The 12,241-nt window shown below is 43.8% G+C and overlaps 1 protein-coding gene and 1 non-coding gene across 5 annotated transcripts in view; both read left to right on the forward strand.

Moving 5' to 3' along the window:
- RPGRIP1L (RPGRIP1 like) overlaps positions 1 to 12,241 on the forward strand; it is a 128,608-nt gene that overhangs the window by 114,397 nt on the left and 1,970 nt on the right. For 2 of the 4 annotated variants that reach the window (XM_038753709.1, XM_038753708.1), the window contains exons 25-26: positions 745 to 878; positions 4,610 to 6,768. In XM_038753709.1, coding sequence (XP_038609637.1) covers positions 745 to 878; positions 4,610 to 4,713 — 238 coding nt within the window. In that variant the 3' untranslated portion in view covers positions 4,714 to 6,768. Of the gene's footprint in view, positions 1 to 744; positions 879 to 4,609; positions 6,769 to 6,816; positions 6,959 to 10,316; positions 10,427 to 12,241 lie in introns of those variants that run through there. The other 2 variants (XR_005452893.1, XR_005452895.1) reach the window with 2 other exon arrangements.
- Positions 10,604 to 10,739, forward strand: LOC119935317. The gene has a single exon (XR_005453203.1). It is a non-coding gene; the product is annotated as a small nucleolar RNA SNORA7 (small nucleolar RNA).

Here is a 12,241-nt window from a genome sequence, read left to right on the forward strand (position 1 = left end):
CGCCCTCGCCCTTGGAGTAGCTCCCTTTATTCACCCCTCCCTCAGCCCCACAGCACTTACATACCTATCCGTGATTTATTTATTTAAGTCCCTGTCTCCCTATGAAAACTATAGACTAAGCTCACTGTGGGCGAGGAATGTGTCTACTACCTCTTTTATTGTGTACTCTCCTAAGGGTTTAGTACAGTGCTCAGCACACAGTAAGCCCTTAATAAATGCAATTAACTGATTGATTTATTTTCAGACCTTGCTTCTTCTTTACCAAATGATTTCCCCAATTCTAGCCAGCTAGTCAGCCAGTCATGTTTATTGAGCGCTTACCGTGTGCCGAGCACTGTACCGAGTGCTTGGGAGAGTACGATACAACAGTAAACAAACACAATCCCTGCCCACAACGAGCTTGCAGTCTAGAGGGGGAGACAGACATTAGTACAGATAAATTCTAGACAGCGATTCCGTCACACGCATCCTAGGAAAATGGGTTATTGGTCATTTAATGCCCATTTGCACAGTAATCCATTTTCCTAGGCTGGGCAGCCTCATCATCATCATCATCTGGAATTGGTAATTCCTCCAGGCTAACTGATCCAAACAAACGGCCTGTCCTTTGGTAGCGGAAGAATTATATCCGGACAGTGTTTGTGCTTGCTCACTCACTCAGATCTTTCGTGGGATCCGGTTCCGGCATGATGGAAGGCCGTCGCCCATTCTCCCTTTGCAAGAATTGTCTGGTTTTCTCCGCAGTGTCCGATTCACCGTGGTCAGCGACCCCGCAGAAGACGAGCAGGATCTGGAATGCAGTGACATCGGCTTTGCGCACGTCAGTCTCCCAGAGATGTTTCAGAGAGAACAAGACATCATCGAGCAAGACATTGACAGTAAGTTTCGGGTCGTAGCTTGGCTTGCCTTTTTGACAATAGCTAAATTACAGCTTTGACTAGAACCTTTGACTGCCAGCTACAGGGAAACTTGAGTCAGGTTGCTGACTAGAGCCTTTTACGAGTTCGGGCGGACATTCAGACCAATTCCGAAATTCTCCTCCCTCTCTGTAAAGACGCAGAGAAAAGGGGGAAAAAAAAATGCCCGAAAGAATTAGTTGCCGGGCCTCAAAAGGAGTTACTCTATTTCTCAGTCTGTGACTTGGAAAAAAAATCGAAACAGCAGGATTTCTCTTCAGATTTCTCTAAACAGTCAATTTTCCGGAACCCTTGAACTGTCAAGCCTTATTTCCAGCTAAGATACTTAAGCAGTGTACGCTGGATGGAGTTATTAAAGGGGCCCCGTAGGAGACCTCGTTCATTTGTGTTAGTGATCCAGTCACGCTGACTAGGTTCTGGGTTACTTGGCAGCCAGGTTTCCCTCCAGGGCCATTCGGATTAAGGGGACAAGCAGGAGGCCTTTCAGAACACACTCCCTTCAGTTTCTCATTGCCAGGATCAGTTTGCAACAATTTGATTTTTTTTTTTTACTCCCCCTCTACTTTTTGTGGGTTTTGTGGATGTAATTGCTTGTTGCGAATAAAAATGTTGTTTAAAAATCTCAGTCAAAACAGGCCCAGAGCTCTTCGGGAGCAGTGGGTTTGATTCCTGAGTTCACTTGCCAAGTTGGCCGGGATATCCAGGCAAAAATGTACGTGGTTGGTCCAGAATACATCTTACCCCGGGGGTGAGTTGTTTGTAGGCAGATGTTCAGAGGTCAGGATCGAGCTGAGTGATTGGGGCTTTTTTTTTTTTTTAGAGCGCACAGTTTTCTAATTCCATTTCAGATGTGTGGGTTTGACAGTTAATTGGCATGTTTCACTTGCAGCTTCAACCACAAAACACAGTGGGGAAAGAAAAAGGCCCTAAGGATCCAAAATGTAGAGTTCTGTTAAGAATGCATAGACCAAAAATAAATGTCTGTGAGGACATAAGGGTGCAGTCCACTGGGACCAGGAGTTTTGCAAGTCCTCAAAGACTGTGTCCAACCTGATTAGCTTGGCCCTCACTCAGCACTTAATACAGTGCCTGGCACATCCGAAGCACTTTACAAGTACCATTAAAAAAATTAAGCTAAGAGTGAAGGATTGCAATAAAGAAGAAGGAATTGAAAAAGAAAATGCCTAAATAAATGCCAACTACTGAATCGATAAAAACTATTGATTAGTTCATCAGGAAAATCATCCAATAGTATTTATCGATTTAGTAGTTGTTATACATTTAGAACATGAGCCCCCCATTCGGGACAGGGACTGGGTCTGACATGACACCTTATATCATCTACCCTAGCGTTTAGTACTGTGCTTGGCACATGGTAAGCGCTTAACTAATTCCACAATGATGATTATTATTTTGAGGGCACTTAAAGAGTAGAAGCACTGCACTAAGCACTTGGGAGAGCACAAGGAGTTTGCAATGTAGCAGATGAGACAGAAACTTAAGTAAATTACAGGGAGAAGGAAGCAGCCGAGTATATTGAGCAACGGAATACAAAGGTGTGTTCAGAAGGGCAAAGTGGGTGTGAATTCCCAAGTGCTTTGGCAAAGAAGGGCTGAAATGAAGTTGTGGGAGAAATAATGTGGGGGAGGTTTCCAGGGAAGGCTTCCTGAAGGAGAGGCGATTTGCCTAATAGAGCACAGGCCTGTGAGTCAGAAGGACCTGGGTTATAATTCCGGTTCTGCCACTTGTCTGCTGTTTGACCTTGGGCAAGTCACATCACTTCTCTGGGCCTCAGTTACCTCATCTGTAAAATAGGAATTCTGCGATCCCCATGTGGGACACGGACTGTGGCCAACCTGCTTAGCTTGTATCTACCCCAGCACGTAGTACACAGTGTCTGGCGCATAGTAAGCACTTAGCAAATACCGTAATTATTGATTATTATTATTAATAAACACCATAATAAGGGGGACTTAAAGATGGGGAGAGCAGAGGTCTGCCATTATTATATGTGAAGGGGGAAGGAGTTCCCCATGGGTTTGAGGGGAAGGAAACCAGTGAATTCAAAGTGTAGTGGGAGAAGAGAGAGTAAGTAGGATAGAGAGAGCTGATTGAGTGTTTTAAAACCAATCAGTCAATCATATTTATTGAGCACATACTATGTGCAGGGCACTGTACTAAGCACTTGGGAGAGTACTCTATAACAATATAACAGACATATTCCCGACCACAGTGAGCTCACAGTCTAGAGAAAAAAAAAAAACAATGTTCAGGAGTCTCTTCTTTAGGTGAAGAAAAATGGACAGCCACTGGAAGATATTAGGGAGTGGGGAGATGTGAACAGAATGATGTTTTAGGAAAATCATCAGAGTAGCAGAGTGAAGTGTGGACTGGAGAGGGGAGATCTAATACTACTTTAATTAATTAGTATCTTAATATCTTGCGTTCTATGACCCTGTTTTTCTAAAGGAGCTTACACATCAGTGATCTCATTTTATCCAACCTAACTTGTATCTACCCCGGCACTTAGAATAGTGCTTGTCACATAGTAAGCGCTTAACAAGTACCATCATTATTATTATTATTATCTGCACACCATCCCTATTGAGGTAATAGGGAGCCTGCTGCCTTCATCTTTGGGACACAAGAAAAAGAACCACGGAGGCATGGAAGCAGAACTCGGTAAGGAGAGAACCTGCCTGAACTGGAGGAGAGGATTGAGTTATTTCCTTTAAATCAATTAATCAGTCGTATTAATTGAACACTTACTGTGTGCAGAGCACTGTACTAAGCGCTTGGGAAGTACAAGTTGGCAACATATAGAGACGGTCCCTACCCACAGGGCTCACAGTCTTTGTAGGCCTCTAGTTCTTTGTGTGTCAGGAGTTAATCAAAGACCCATTCCCTTTTCTTGGCTAGGGGCTGTGGAGTCGAGGGGACATCATCAGCACCATTGTGGTGAAGGAACTACTGAAAAAGTCAATATTCACTCATTCATTCCTATTTATTGAGCGCTGACTGTGGGCAAAGCACTGTACTAAGCACTTGGGAGAGTACAGTATAACAATAAACAGACCCACTCCCTGCCCACAGTGAGCTTACAGCCTAGACAGGGGAGACAGACATATTATATTATGAAATTAGATTAGCTTCTCCAAGCCTCTCCTTCATCTCACCTCTTCAGCCACGGACCGGCACAGGAGTTTGTCAGTGAAATCCATGGATGTAGATTTCAGTTATTTTTTCCCCTACGATTTACATACTTGGCCCCTGTGTGTCTGTGGCACCATTTCTGTCTCCTCTTCTGTCTCCTCTGTGTCCATTTCTGTTTCTGCCGTGTCTTCACTCACTCCCTATTTAATTGTATGATCTCAGAGTCCAAGAACCCTATGTTTTTCTTTCTTTGCAAGACAAAAGGGCAGCACGCAGCCCAGAGCTGATGGCCGGTAAAGACCGTTGATGATGCCGATTTCACAAAGGCAAACCCCGAATGGGTATACCGGACACTTAGTTGGAGAATCACCGAAACCCAGAGTTTGAGATGAAATGGACAATCTAGGGGACCTGATGGGAAATTCAGAACGAAGAGTCCTTTCTGCGGGAAAAATCCCTGGCTGATCACACAGTCGATGAACCTGTTGCAACCCCAGTTCATTTTTCTGCTGCTTTTGTTTCTGTTTTTTTCTCTCTAGTTACTGATGCCCAAGATGACGGTGAAGTTATCGGGAAGCTCAGGGTAACAGTGGAAGCCCTCTCTGCCCTACGCTCGGTCTACGAAGAATTCCAAGACAACTAAGAGGGCCTGAAAGGAAAATGTTCTTACAGCCTCATCTTCTCCCGAGAAAACTCTCAGACGATAGCCCTGGAACGAGACCGTTTGTAATTACTCCAGTATAGCAATGTCTAATTTATGTGAAAAGGGCCTCGGGATTGCCCTTGTAAAGTTTTGTATACTTTTCAATTTGTTTATTTTTCTACTCATCCGCTCCCCTGGCTGTTTCCCTCCCCCAGGGCCTCTGATTCTCCACAGCGGCCAGTGGCTCCTCAATAATTCAAACCTACATGAGGGCACAAGACACCTTCTTTGCATTTCTAGCATTTTTTCCGACACAGATCGGAAGTAGAAGCTGTCAGATTTTTATGGAAAATCGGAAAAAAAGCCTGGGCCTTTAGGAAACTTGGTGGGGGAAAAATACTTTTATGTGATCCCTAATCACTCTGCTAAATGGAATGCCTGTGATTAGCCTCATTAGGCATTTTATACTGTGAAGATTTTATTAGAAGCAATATATGAAAATTACTTGGATTAATGTGTTAATCTTCCTCTTTAAAATGCTAATATCCATTTTACGCACATTAAAGCTCTGTATGCATTTTCTTTGATGCATGCAGTTTCTATCAATTAAATATAAAGAATGAGACTAGGCACAAGACTTATTAAATTACTGCAAACTTGTTTTGGAAAAAAATTGCTGTAGTCGTCTGGCTAATGTTCTCGTCAGATATTTGTTGCAGTGATGTGGGGTAGAGCAAAGCATTTTCAGAAGGTGAAAGAGATTTACATTTTTAAAGTTGTGCTTCTAGCCCCAAAAGAAAATAAGAAAGGATCAGACTCTGATAGTCTTAGTTTGAACTGAAGGGACAGGCGAGTATCTTTTTATCACTCTTTAAATTTACATCAAGCATGTACAATGCTCAGTTGTAGCCGAATAACCAGAGCTAGAAAAGCAGCTCAGAAAGTTAATTTTCTAGCTTTTAACCAATCTCACTGAAGGATTTAATTGATATTTTTAATGGAGCCGTGAATCAATGCGGCAAAAGGATTGTCTCCTGAGGTCTAGGGTATAATGCATTTCATTTTTTAATTTACTTTTTTATTTGTCAGTTTCTTCAAAGGATTTTATAGGCTGCGGGTTTTCACTGTTTGCAAACAGGCTAGGTCCTTCCATAAGCATATGTAAAGTATTCAGAGAGATAAGTAATTTATTAAAATCTACCTAATTTGCCGTGATATATTAAATCTCTGCTTCAGTGATCACAGACCATTTCATTTAAAGAATTAGGCATTCCCTCTTTGTGTGATTAAAGCTCTGGAAAATGAGTTCTTTGCTCCTATTTGTGAACATTCAAAGCCTGCTAATGGCAAGAAGATGGAATAGATTATGAGACAATTCATTACAGTTCAACAGCCAAAAAAAAAAAGCAGCCACAGTGCAAAAATGCAAGTATGAATATCTGCGGATAGTTCGGACCATCTGGGCTCTAATGCCTTCAACAGAGCTGCTTCATCTTCAGGGGGCTTTGAATGACCTCAGCCCAATATCCATTCGTTGGTGTCCATTGTAAGGGCGGCGGTGCCCGCCCTGGTCACAGAAACCTGGAAGTTTTGTTCGGGACCGACGAGCCTGTCGCTCCTAGAGCCTGCAGTCTCCGTGACACCTCTCCCATCAAAACTCGGCTAATCCGCCCAACAACTCATTCCTCTGGAACCTCTCAGAGGCTGCAAACATCTGCAGACAAAACCACTCCAACCCTAGTAAACAGCCACGTGTTTGTTGTCACTTGGGCTGGCTCTTAGCTCATCCCTTTGGCCACTCTTGCGAGCTTTGTTTGGCTTTGTGCAGTTATGCTGTCATTAAAGCCCTTACTATTCCCCACAGTAATTTAAAACAGCCAGATTATACACTGGGAGGTACCAAGGGGCTCTTTAGGCATTTTGTTGTGGTCTTCTCCCTGATGATTTGTATTGTTGCTTTAATTCTTGGCATCCCGGGCTCTCCATCCTCCTCATACGCAAGAGAAGCGGGTGGCCCTATCTCTCTGAATCTCAGCATCATCTTGGACCTTGTGGGGTCAGAAGACTGTTTCTGTGAGCTGGTCAGACGTGTTTTCTTTCTAGGGATGCCAGCTGGGCGGGACAGAAGATGAACAGAGTTCCTCTTACTTCCATATCTGCAGCCGAAGCGCTGGTCTTCAAACCTGTAAATCCATTAAACATCCATCTGGATAGCAGAAGAAACCGCTACTGAGCTCATTTAGGGGTAAGATAGTTCATGTCTAGCATTCTATTGACACCCCACTGACATTGGCAACCGGCTTCAGCCTCTTTCTGAAAAAAAATTTCCTGAAGATTTATCACGGGGAGCTAGGTTCCCCAAACTTGAGGCAGATTTCCCAACTGCCAGAAAAGCCCGATCAAGACGCTTGACCATATTGAATTGAGGCCTCAAGCTTTCCAGATACTGTCAGAGAAGCAGTTGACAAAGATAGTGCTTATGGTTAACAGCGTGGTTTGTGATGGGAACTTTCCGCTAAACTCTCAGTAGTAACACATTTTCTAAATTGCCATGGTTTACTACTGCTTAGCTTATATTCTTTTTTTTTAGAAATAAGGAATAAGTTTAATCAAATAGAGGAAGACCCACTTTGAAAGCCTGCTATTCCTGCTCCTCATTTGCCACCACAAACATGACCAGTTTCTGAGTGTTATAAAGAAAGTGTGGTCTAAAACGTGGTCACATGACATGCTGCACACGCACGTGCGCGCACACACACACACACATTACCACAACAAAACATAAATTATTTTAGTAATTCGACATCAAGAACTGTGACAATGAAAACCAGTTCTTACACATGTTCTGACAAGAATCCGCTTAACATTTTGCGGACTTGGAAAGTAACTTTTTTTTAGTCAAACCGGCACTCGGTTGGAATTCTGAATGATTTCCTTATGCATTAGACAGCAAAACGTGAATCATGTCGGCAAACAAATAGAATAAATATCACCTACTTGTTTTGTTTTGTTGTCTGTCTCCCACTTCTAGACTGTGAGCCCTTTGTTGGGTAGGGACCGTCTCTACATGTTGCCGATTTGTACTTCCCAAGCGCTTAGTACAGTGCTCTGCACACAGTAAGCACTCAGTAAATACGATTGAATGAATGCATGAATGAATAAAAATGTCATCTTGGTCATACGGAGACGACCAGACAAAGCTCGCGCAATGTAAAACCATCACGCGATTGACAATATCAGTATGATAATTCAACCCTAACTATAAGAGTACATTTTAATAACTCACTCATGCCTGAAGGCCTCTGGGAACCTTAACAAAGAAAAACTAAACACGTGATTTATTAGAGATAGGGCAACATGCCTAATTAGGTCCATGAATGGGAGCAAATGTTGCTTTCTGTTCGCTCATACAGGGACATAAACAACCTCCAATGACTCACCGCAATCCTAAGAGGAAACAAAGCTGTAAGGAAGAAAGTTTAACAATAGAAAAAGAAAACATTTCCCTTCCACGTTAATTGACTTTTTAAAAAGGCCCGTGTTTGGTTGGGATTTTTTTTTGGACTAACCCAAGTAGAGATTTTGCATCCCTTTAACATCTGATCTTTATGCTGCTTCTGAGCAGTTGTACGTCTTAGAAGTAGGAGCAACTCTCTAGGGCATTGAGCAGAGAGTCTGTGGTTCTTGTCTTTCTCTTTCTGTGCAATATAAATTATGGATAAATGGATTAAATCATGTTTGAATCTACCACATTTCTAAAATCTGTCGTGAACTCTCTATTCCCGAAGCATGAATCACTGTGGCAGACCTCCAAACTAGTCTTCTCTCTCTTACCTCTTCTTCCTCCAAGACATCCAAAAGGCCTCAGGTTTTGGCCGGAATCATCTTCCTTCTCATTGTGATCTTCTCCCCTACTCTGCACCATCTCTGATCTTCGGTCTTCTACACCCAATTTGAGTTCCTCATTCCCATACACTCTCCGTCATCTCCTCTTGGATGTTGGTTCTCCATGAAAAGTATCTTCCTCTACAAAGCATTCTGCACCTTGGGCGGTTTCCCCCTGCCCAGACAGCCAAATCCTGTGCCTTGCCCTGCCCTAATCCAACGTGGCTCAATGGAAAGAGCATGGGCTTTGGAGTCAGAGGTCATGGGTTCAAATCCCAGCTCTGCCAATTGTCAGCTGTGTGACTTTGGGCAAGTCACTTCACTTCGGTGGGCCTCAGCTACCTCATCTGTAAAATGGGGATTAAGACTGTGAGCCCCCAGTGGGACAGCCTGATCACCTTGTAACCTCCCCAGCACTTAGAACAGTGTTTTGCACATAGTAAGTGCTTAATAAATGCCATCATTATCATTATTATTATTATTATTACCTGAGGAACATTCGTTAAACCAGCCCGGAAGCCCCAGAGGAGCACCCTGACTCTTTTGGGGTGATCTTAAAGAAGAGTCAGAAAATAATCACAAAAACTTTCCTTAGTTGCTGGGAGTCCCTGCAAAGGAATGGAAGAGACAGTTGTGCAAGCTGTGAACTAACTTTGGTATAGAGATCATGAGAAACGGAGCAGACGCTCCAATGATTTTAATGGACACAGGAACATTATGCCAAAGGGCATAGGGCATTGTGGCTTGTCCTTGCTTATGTATATTCCCCTTGCAGTTTCAGTGATATTCACAAAGCCCCAGGTGAATATAAAGGGGACCCATGAGGAAGCTGATGTTTCCAGAACCTACCTAATCCGTGTCCAGCTTTTTGATGTTAACTGTGTTCATTGGTTTATCCTCAACATCCTTTCTACCTTGCCTTTCGGGGGAAAGGGAGTACTCCTAGGAAACAAGAATGGGGTCTTTCTGCCATTGGGGATTAGTTGCTGGATCTCTTTCCCTAAACTCTGTCCTCATGCCGTAAGGCATAGACACACTGGGCTTGAAGTAACTCCAAAGGTCATTTGATCCAGCCCTCTGCCTTGAGACGGGTGAAAACCCAAGCCATCCAGGACAAATATGCACCTGTTCATTCTAGCAGGCAAGAAGGTCTTTATTCTGTCTAAAGGAATCTGCCCTTTCCTCTCCATCCATACTCCTACCATGTTAATTGCTGCATGTTTAAACCCATTTCCTCTTGTTCATTTCTCTGGGGAACTGAAGAACAAAATCCTAGGGACTCAAGGGGATAGGGTGATGACCAGGGTTTTCCCTCCTCTTCAAAACTCCCTCCTCTCCCACTGACCTCCACAAGAGTCGAAACCGTCACCTTCCCCGGGACCCAAAAAGCCAGGCAGAAGCATCTTTAAGCTATTAGGTGGCAGCGTAGATGCTAATATTTTTTATCCAATCATCCAGAGAGATTGTGGGGTGGCAGGGAGTCTGTATATACCAGTTCATTTTTTTTTCTCATTTTTGAAGGCCATTTGAAATTTGGAAGTCTGTAATTTCTCCAAGTGATTCTTCCTCTAAGACTGTGAACTCTTTGAAGGCGAGGGGCCCGCTCCTTCTCTACCTGTTTTGCGGCTCCCGAAGTTCTCAGCCCTAAACTTTGCACTGAGAAGCTCTGTGTGCCGGTATTGATGATAATGATAGACTTGGTTGTTCTCATCCCTTAGCCATCTCTTCTCCAGACTAAACAGCCCCGGTTTTTCAAAGGATGCATTTTTCATCCCTTTAATCACACGGAGTTGATGAGAGAGATGCAGTTTAACTTCAGATGAGCAAGGTACATTATTCCCTATTCTCCCGAACCTCATGAGATCCTCTATCCCGCCTGCCTGCCTTCAGCAGAAGAGCACATAAGCCCTCAAAAGAGGATGATATTGATGATGATGATGATGTCGCAGATGAAGTGATCGGACTGAGAACCCGTTGAGAGGAATTGATTATAGTGAGAGTGACCTTCCTCTCAGGGTCGCATCTGGAGAGTTTCCAGTACTCCACCAGTCTCGGCTACGGGAGGGAGAGTCAAGAAGAAGCATTCCCATTCCATTCCTAGCTTGGGCAGTGGCTAGTGAGTGGAAGGCAATCTGACATGTCAAAAATCACCCATGCTGGGCAGCACCGACATGGGAGGGAGTCGACTGCGGACTTTTACGGCACAGAAGGTGTTTACTTCACAGTTTACTCCACAGAGTTTACTGCACAGAAGGTGGCAATGGTAAACCACTTCCGTATTTTTCCCAAGAAAACTCTATGGATACACTCCCAGAGCAATTGCAGATGGAGAGCGGGGCGTTCTGGGAGAGATGTGTCCGTAGCGTAGCTATGGGTCGGAAACGACTCGACGGCATAAGACAAGAGAGTGACTTTGCTCGGTGTTACACCCTCTCTTCCCTGCTGGGCTTTGCCCTGCCTGGGCACAGAGAGCAATGAGATAGTAGTTGGACAGAAGTGCAGCACATTGTGAGCTATGTGACCTTGGGCAAGTCACTTCTCCGTGCCTCAGTCCCCTCATCTGTAAAATGGGGATTAGTACTGTGAGCCTCAATTGGGAAAGGGACTGTGTCCAGTCAGACTAACTCATTTCTACCCCAGAGCTTAGTATAGTGTCTGGCACGCAGTGCTCTGCACACAGTAAGTGCTCAATAAATACGATTGAATGAATGAATATTATTATTACTATTCCACCCGACCTCCCACAGCACCTGTATATATGTTTGTACACATTCATTACCCTATTTATTTTACTTTTACATATTCTATTGATTTTATTTGGTTTATATGTTTTGTTTTGTTGTTTGTCTCCCCCTTCTAGACTGTGAGCCCACTTTTGGGTAGGGACCGTCTCCCTATGTTGCCGACTTGTACTTCCCAAGTGCTTAGTACAGTGCTCTGCCCACAGTAAGCGCTCAATAAATACGATTGAATGAATGAATGAATGAATACCATAAAAAAGTACCCACAGAGGATTTTTTTCATTGTTTTTTATCTGCAGACCCTATTTATGCCCAAGGTGACTGCAACGTGATTCCAATGCAAAGTAATACCCTTACAGATAATAATAATGACTGTGGTATTTGTAAAGCACTTACTTCGTGCCAGGCACTGTACCAAATTCTTGGGTAGATACAAGCAAATCAGGTTGGACACAGTCCGTGTCCCATTTAGGGCTCAGAGTATTAATCACCATTTTGAAGATGAGGTAACTGGGGCACAGAGAAGTTAAATGACTTGCCTAAGGTCACAGCAGACAAGCGGTGGACCCGGAATTTGAACCCAGGATCTGCTGACTCCCACGCCTGTGCTGTATCCAGTAAGCCACGCTGCTTCTCTAAGTGCTTGGGAGAGTACAATAGAACAGAGTTGGTAGGCAAGATCCCTGCCCACAAGGAGCTTGCAGTCAAGAGGGAGAGACAGACGTTAATATAAGTCAGTGAGTTACAGATACGTACCCAAGTGCTGTGGGACTGAGGGTGGGGTAAATAAAGGGGGCAAATCCAAGTGCAAAGGTGACACAGAGGGAGTAGGAAAAGAGGGAAGGAGGGCAGAGTCTGGGAAGACCTCTCAGAGGAGATGTGCTTTTAATAAGCTTTGAAGG

Source organism: Tachyglossus aculeatus, chromosome 11, assembly GCF_015852505.1.
Source record: "Tachyglossus aculeatus isolate mTacAcu1 chromosome 11, mTacAcu1.pri, whole genome shotgun sequence".
NCBI lineage: Eukaryota > Metazoa > Chordata > Mammalia > Monotremata > Tachyglossidae > Tachyglossus > Tachyglossus aculeatus.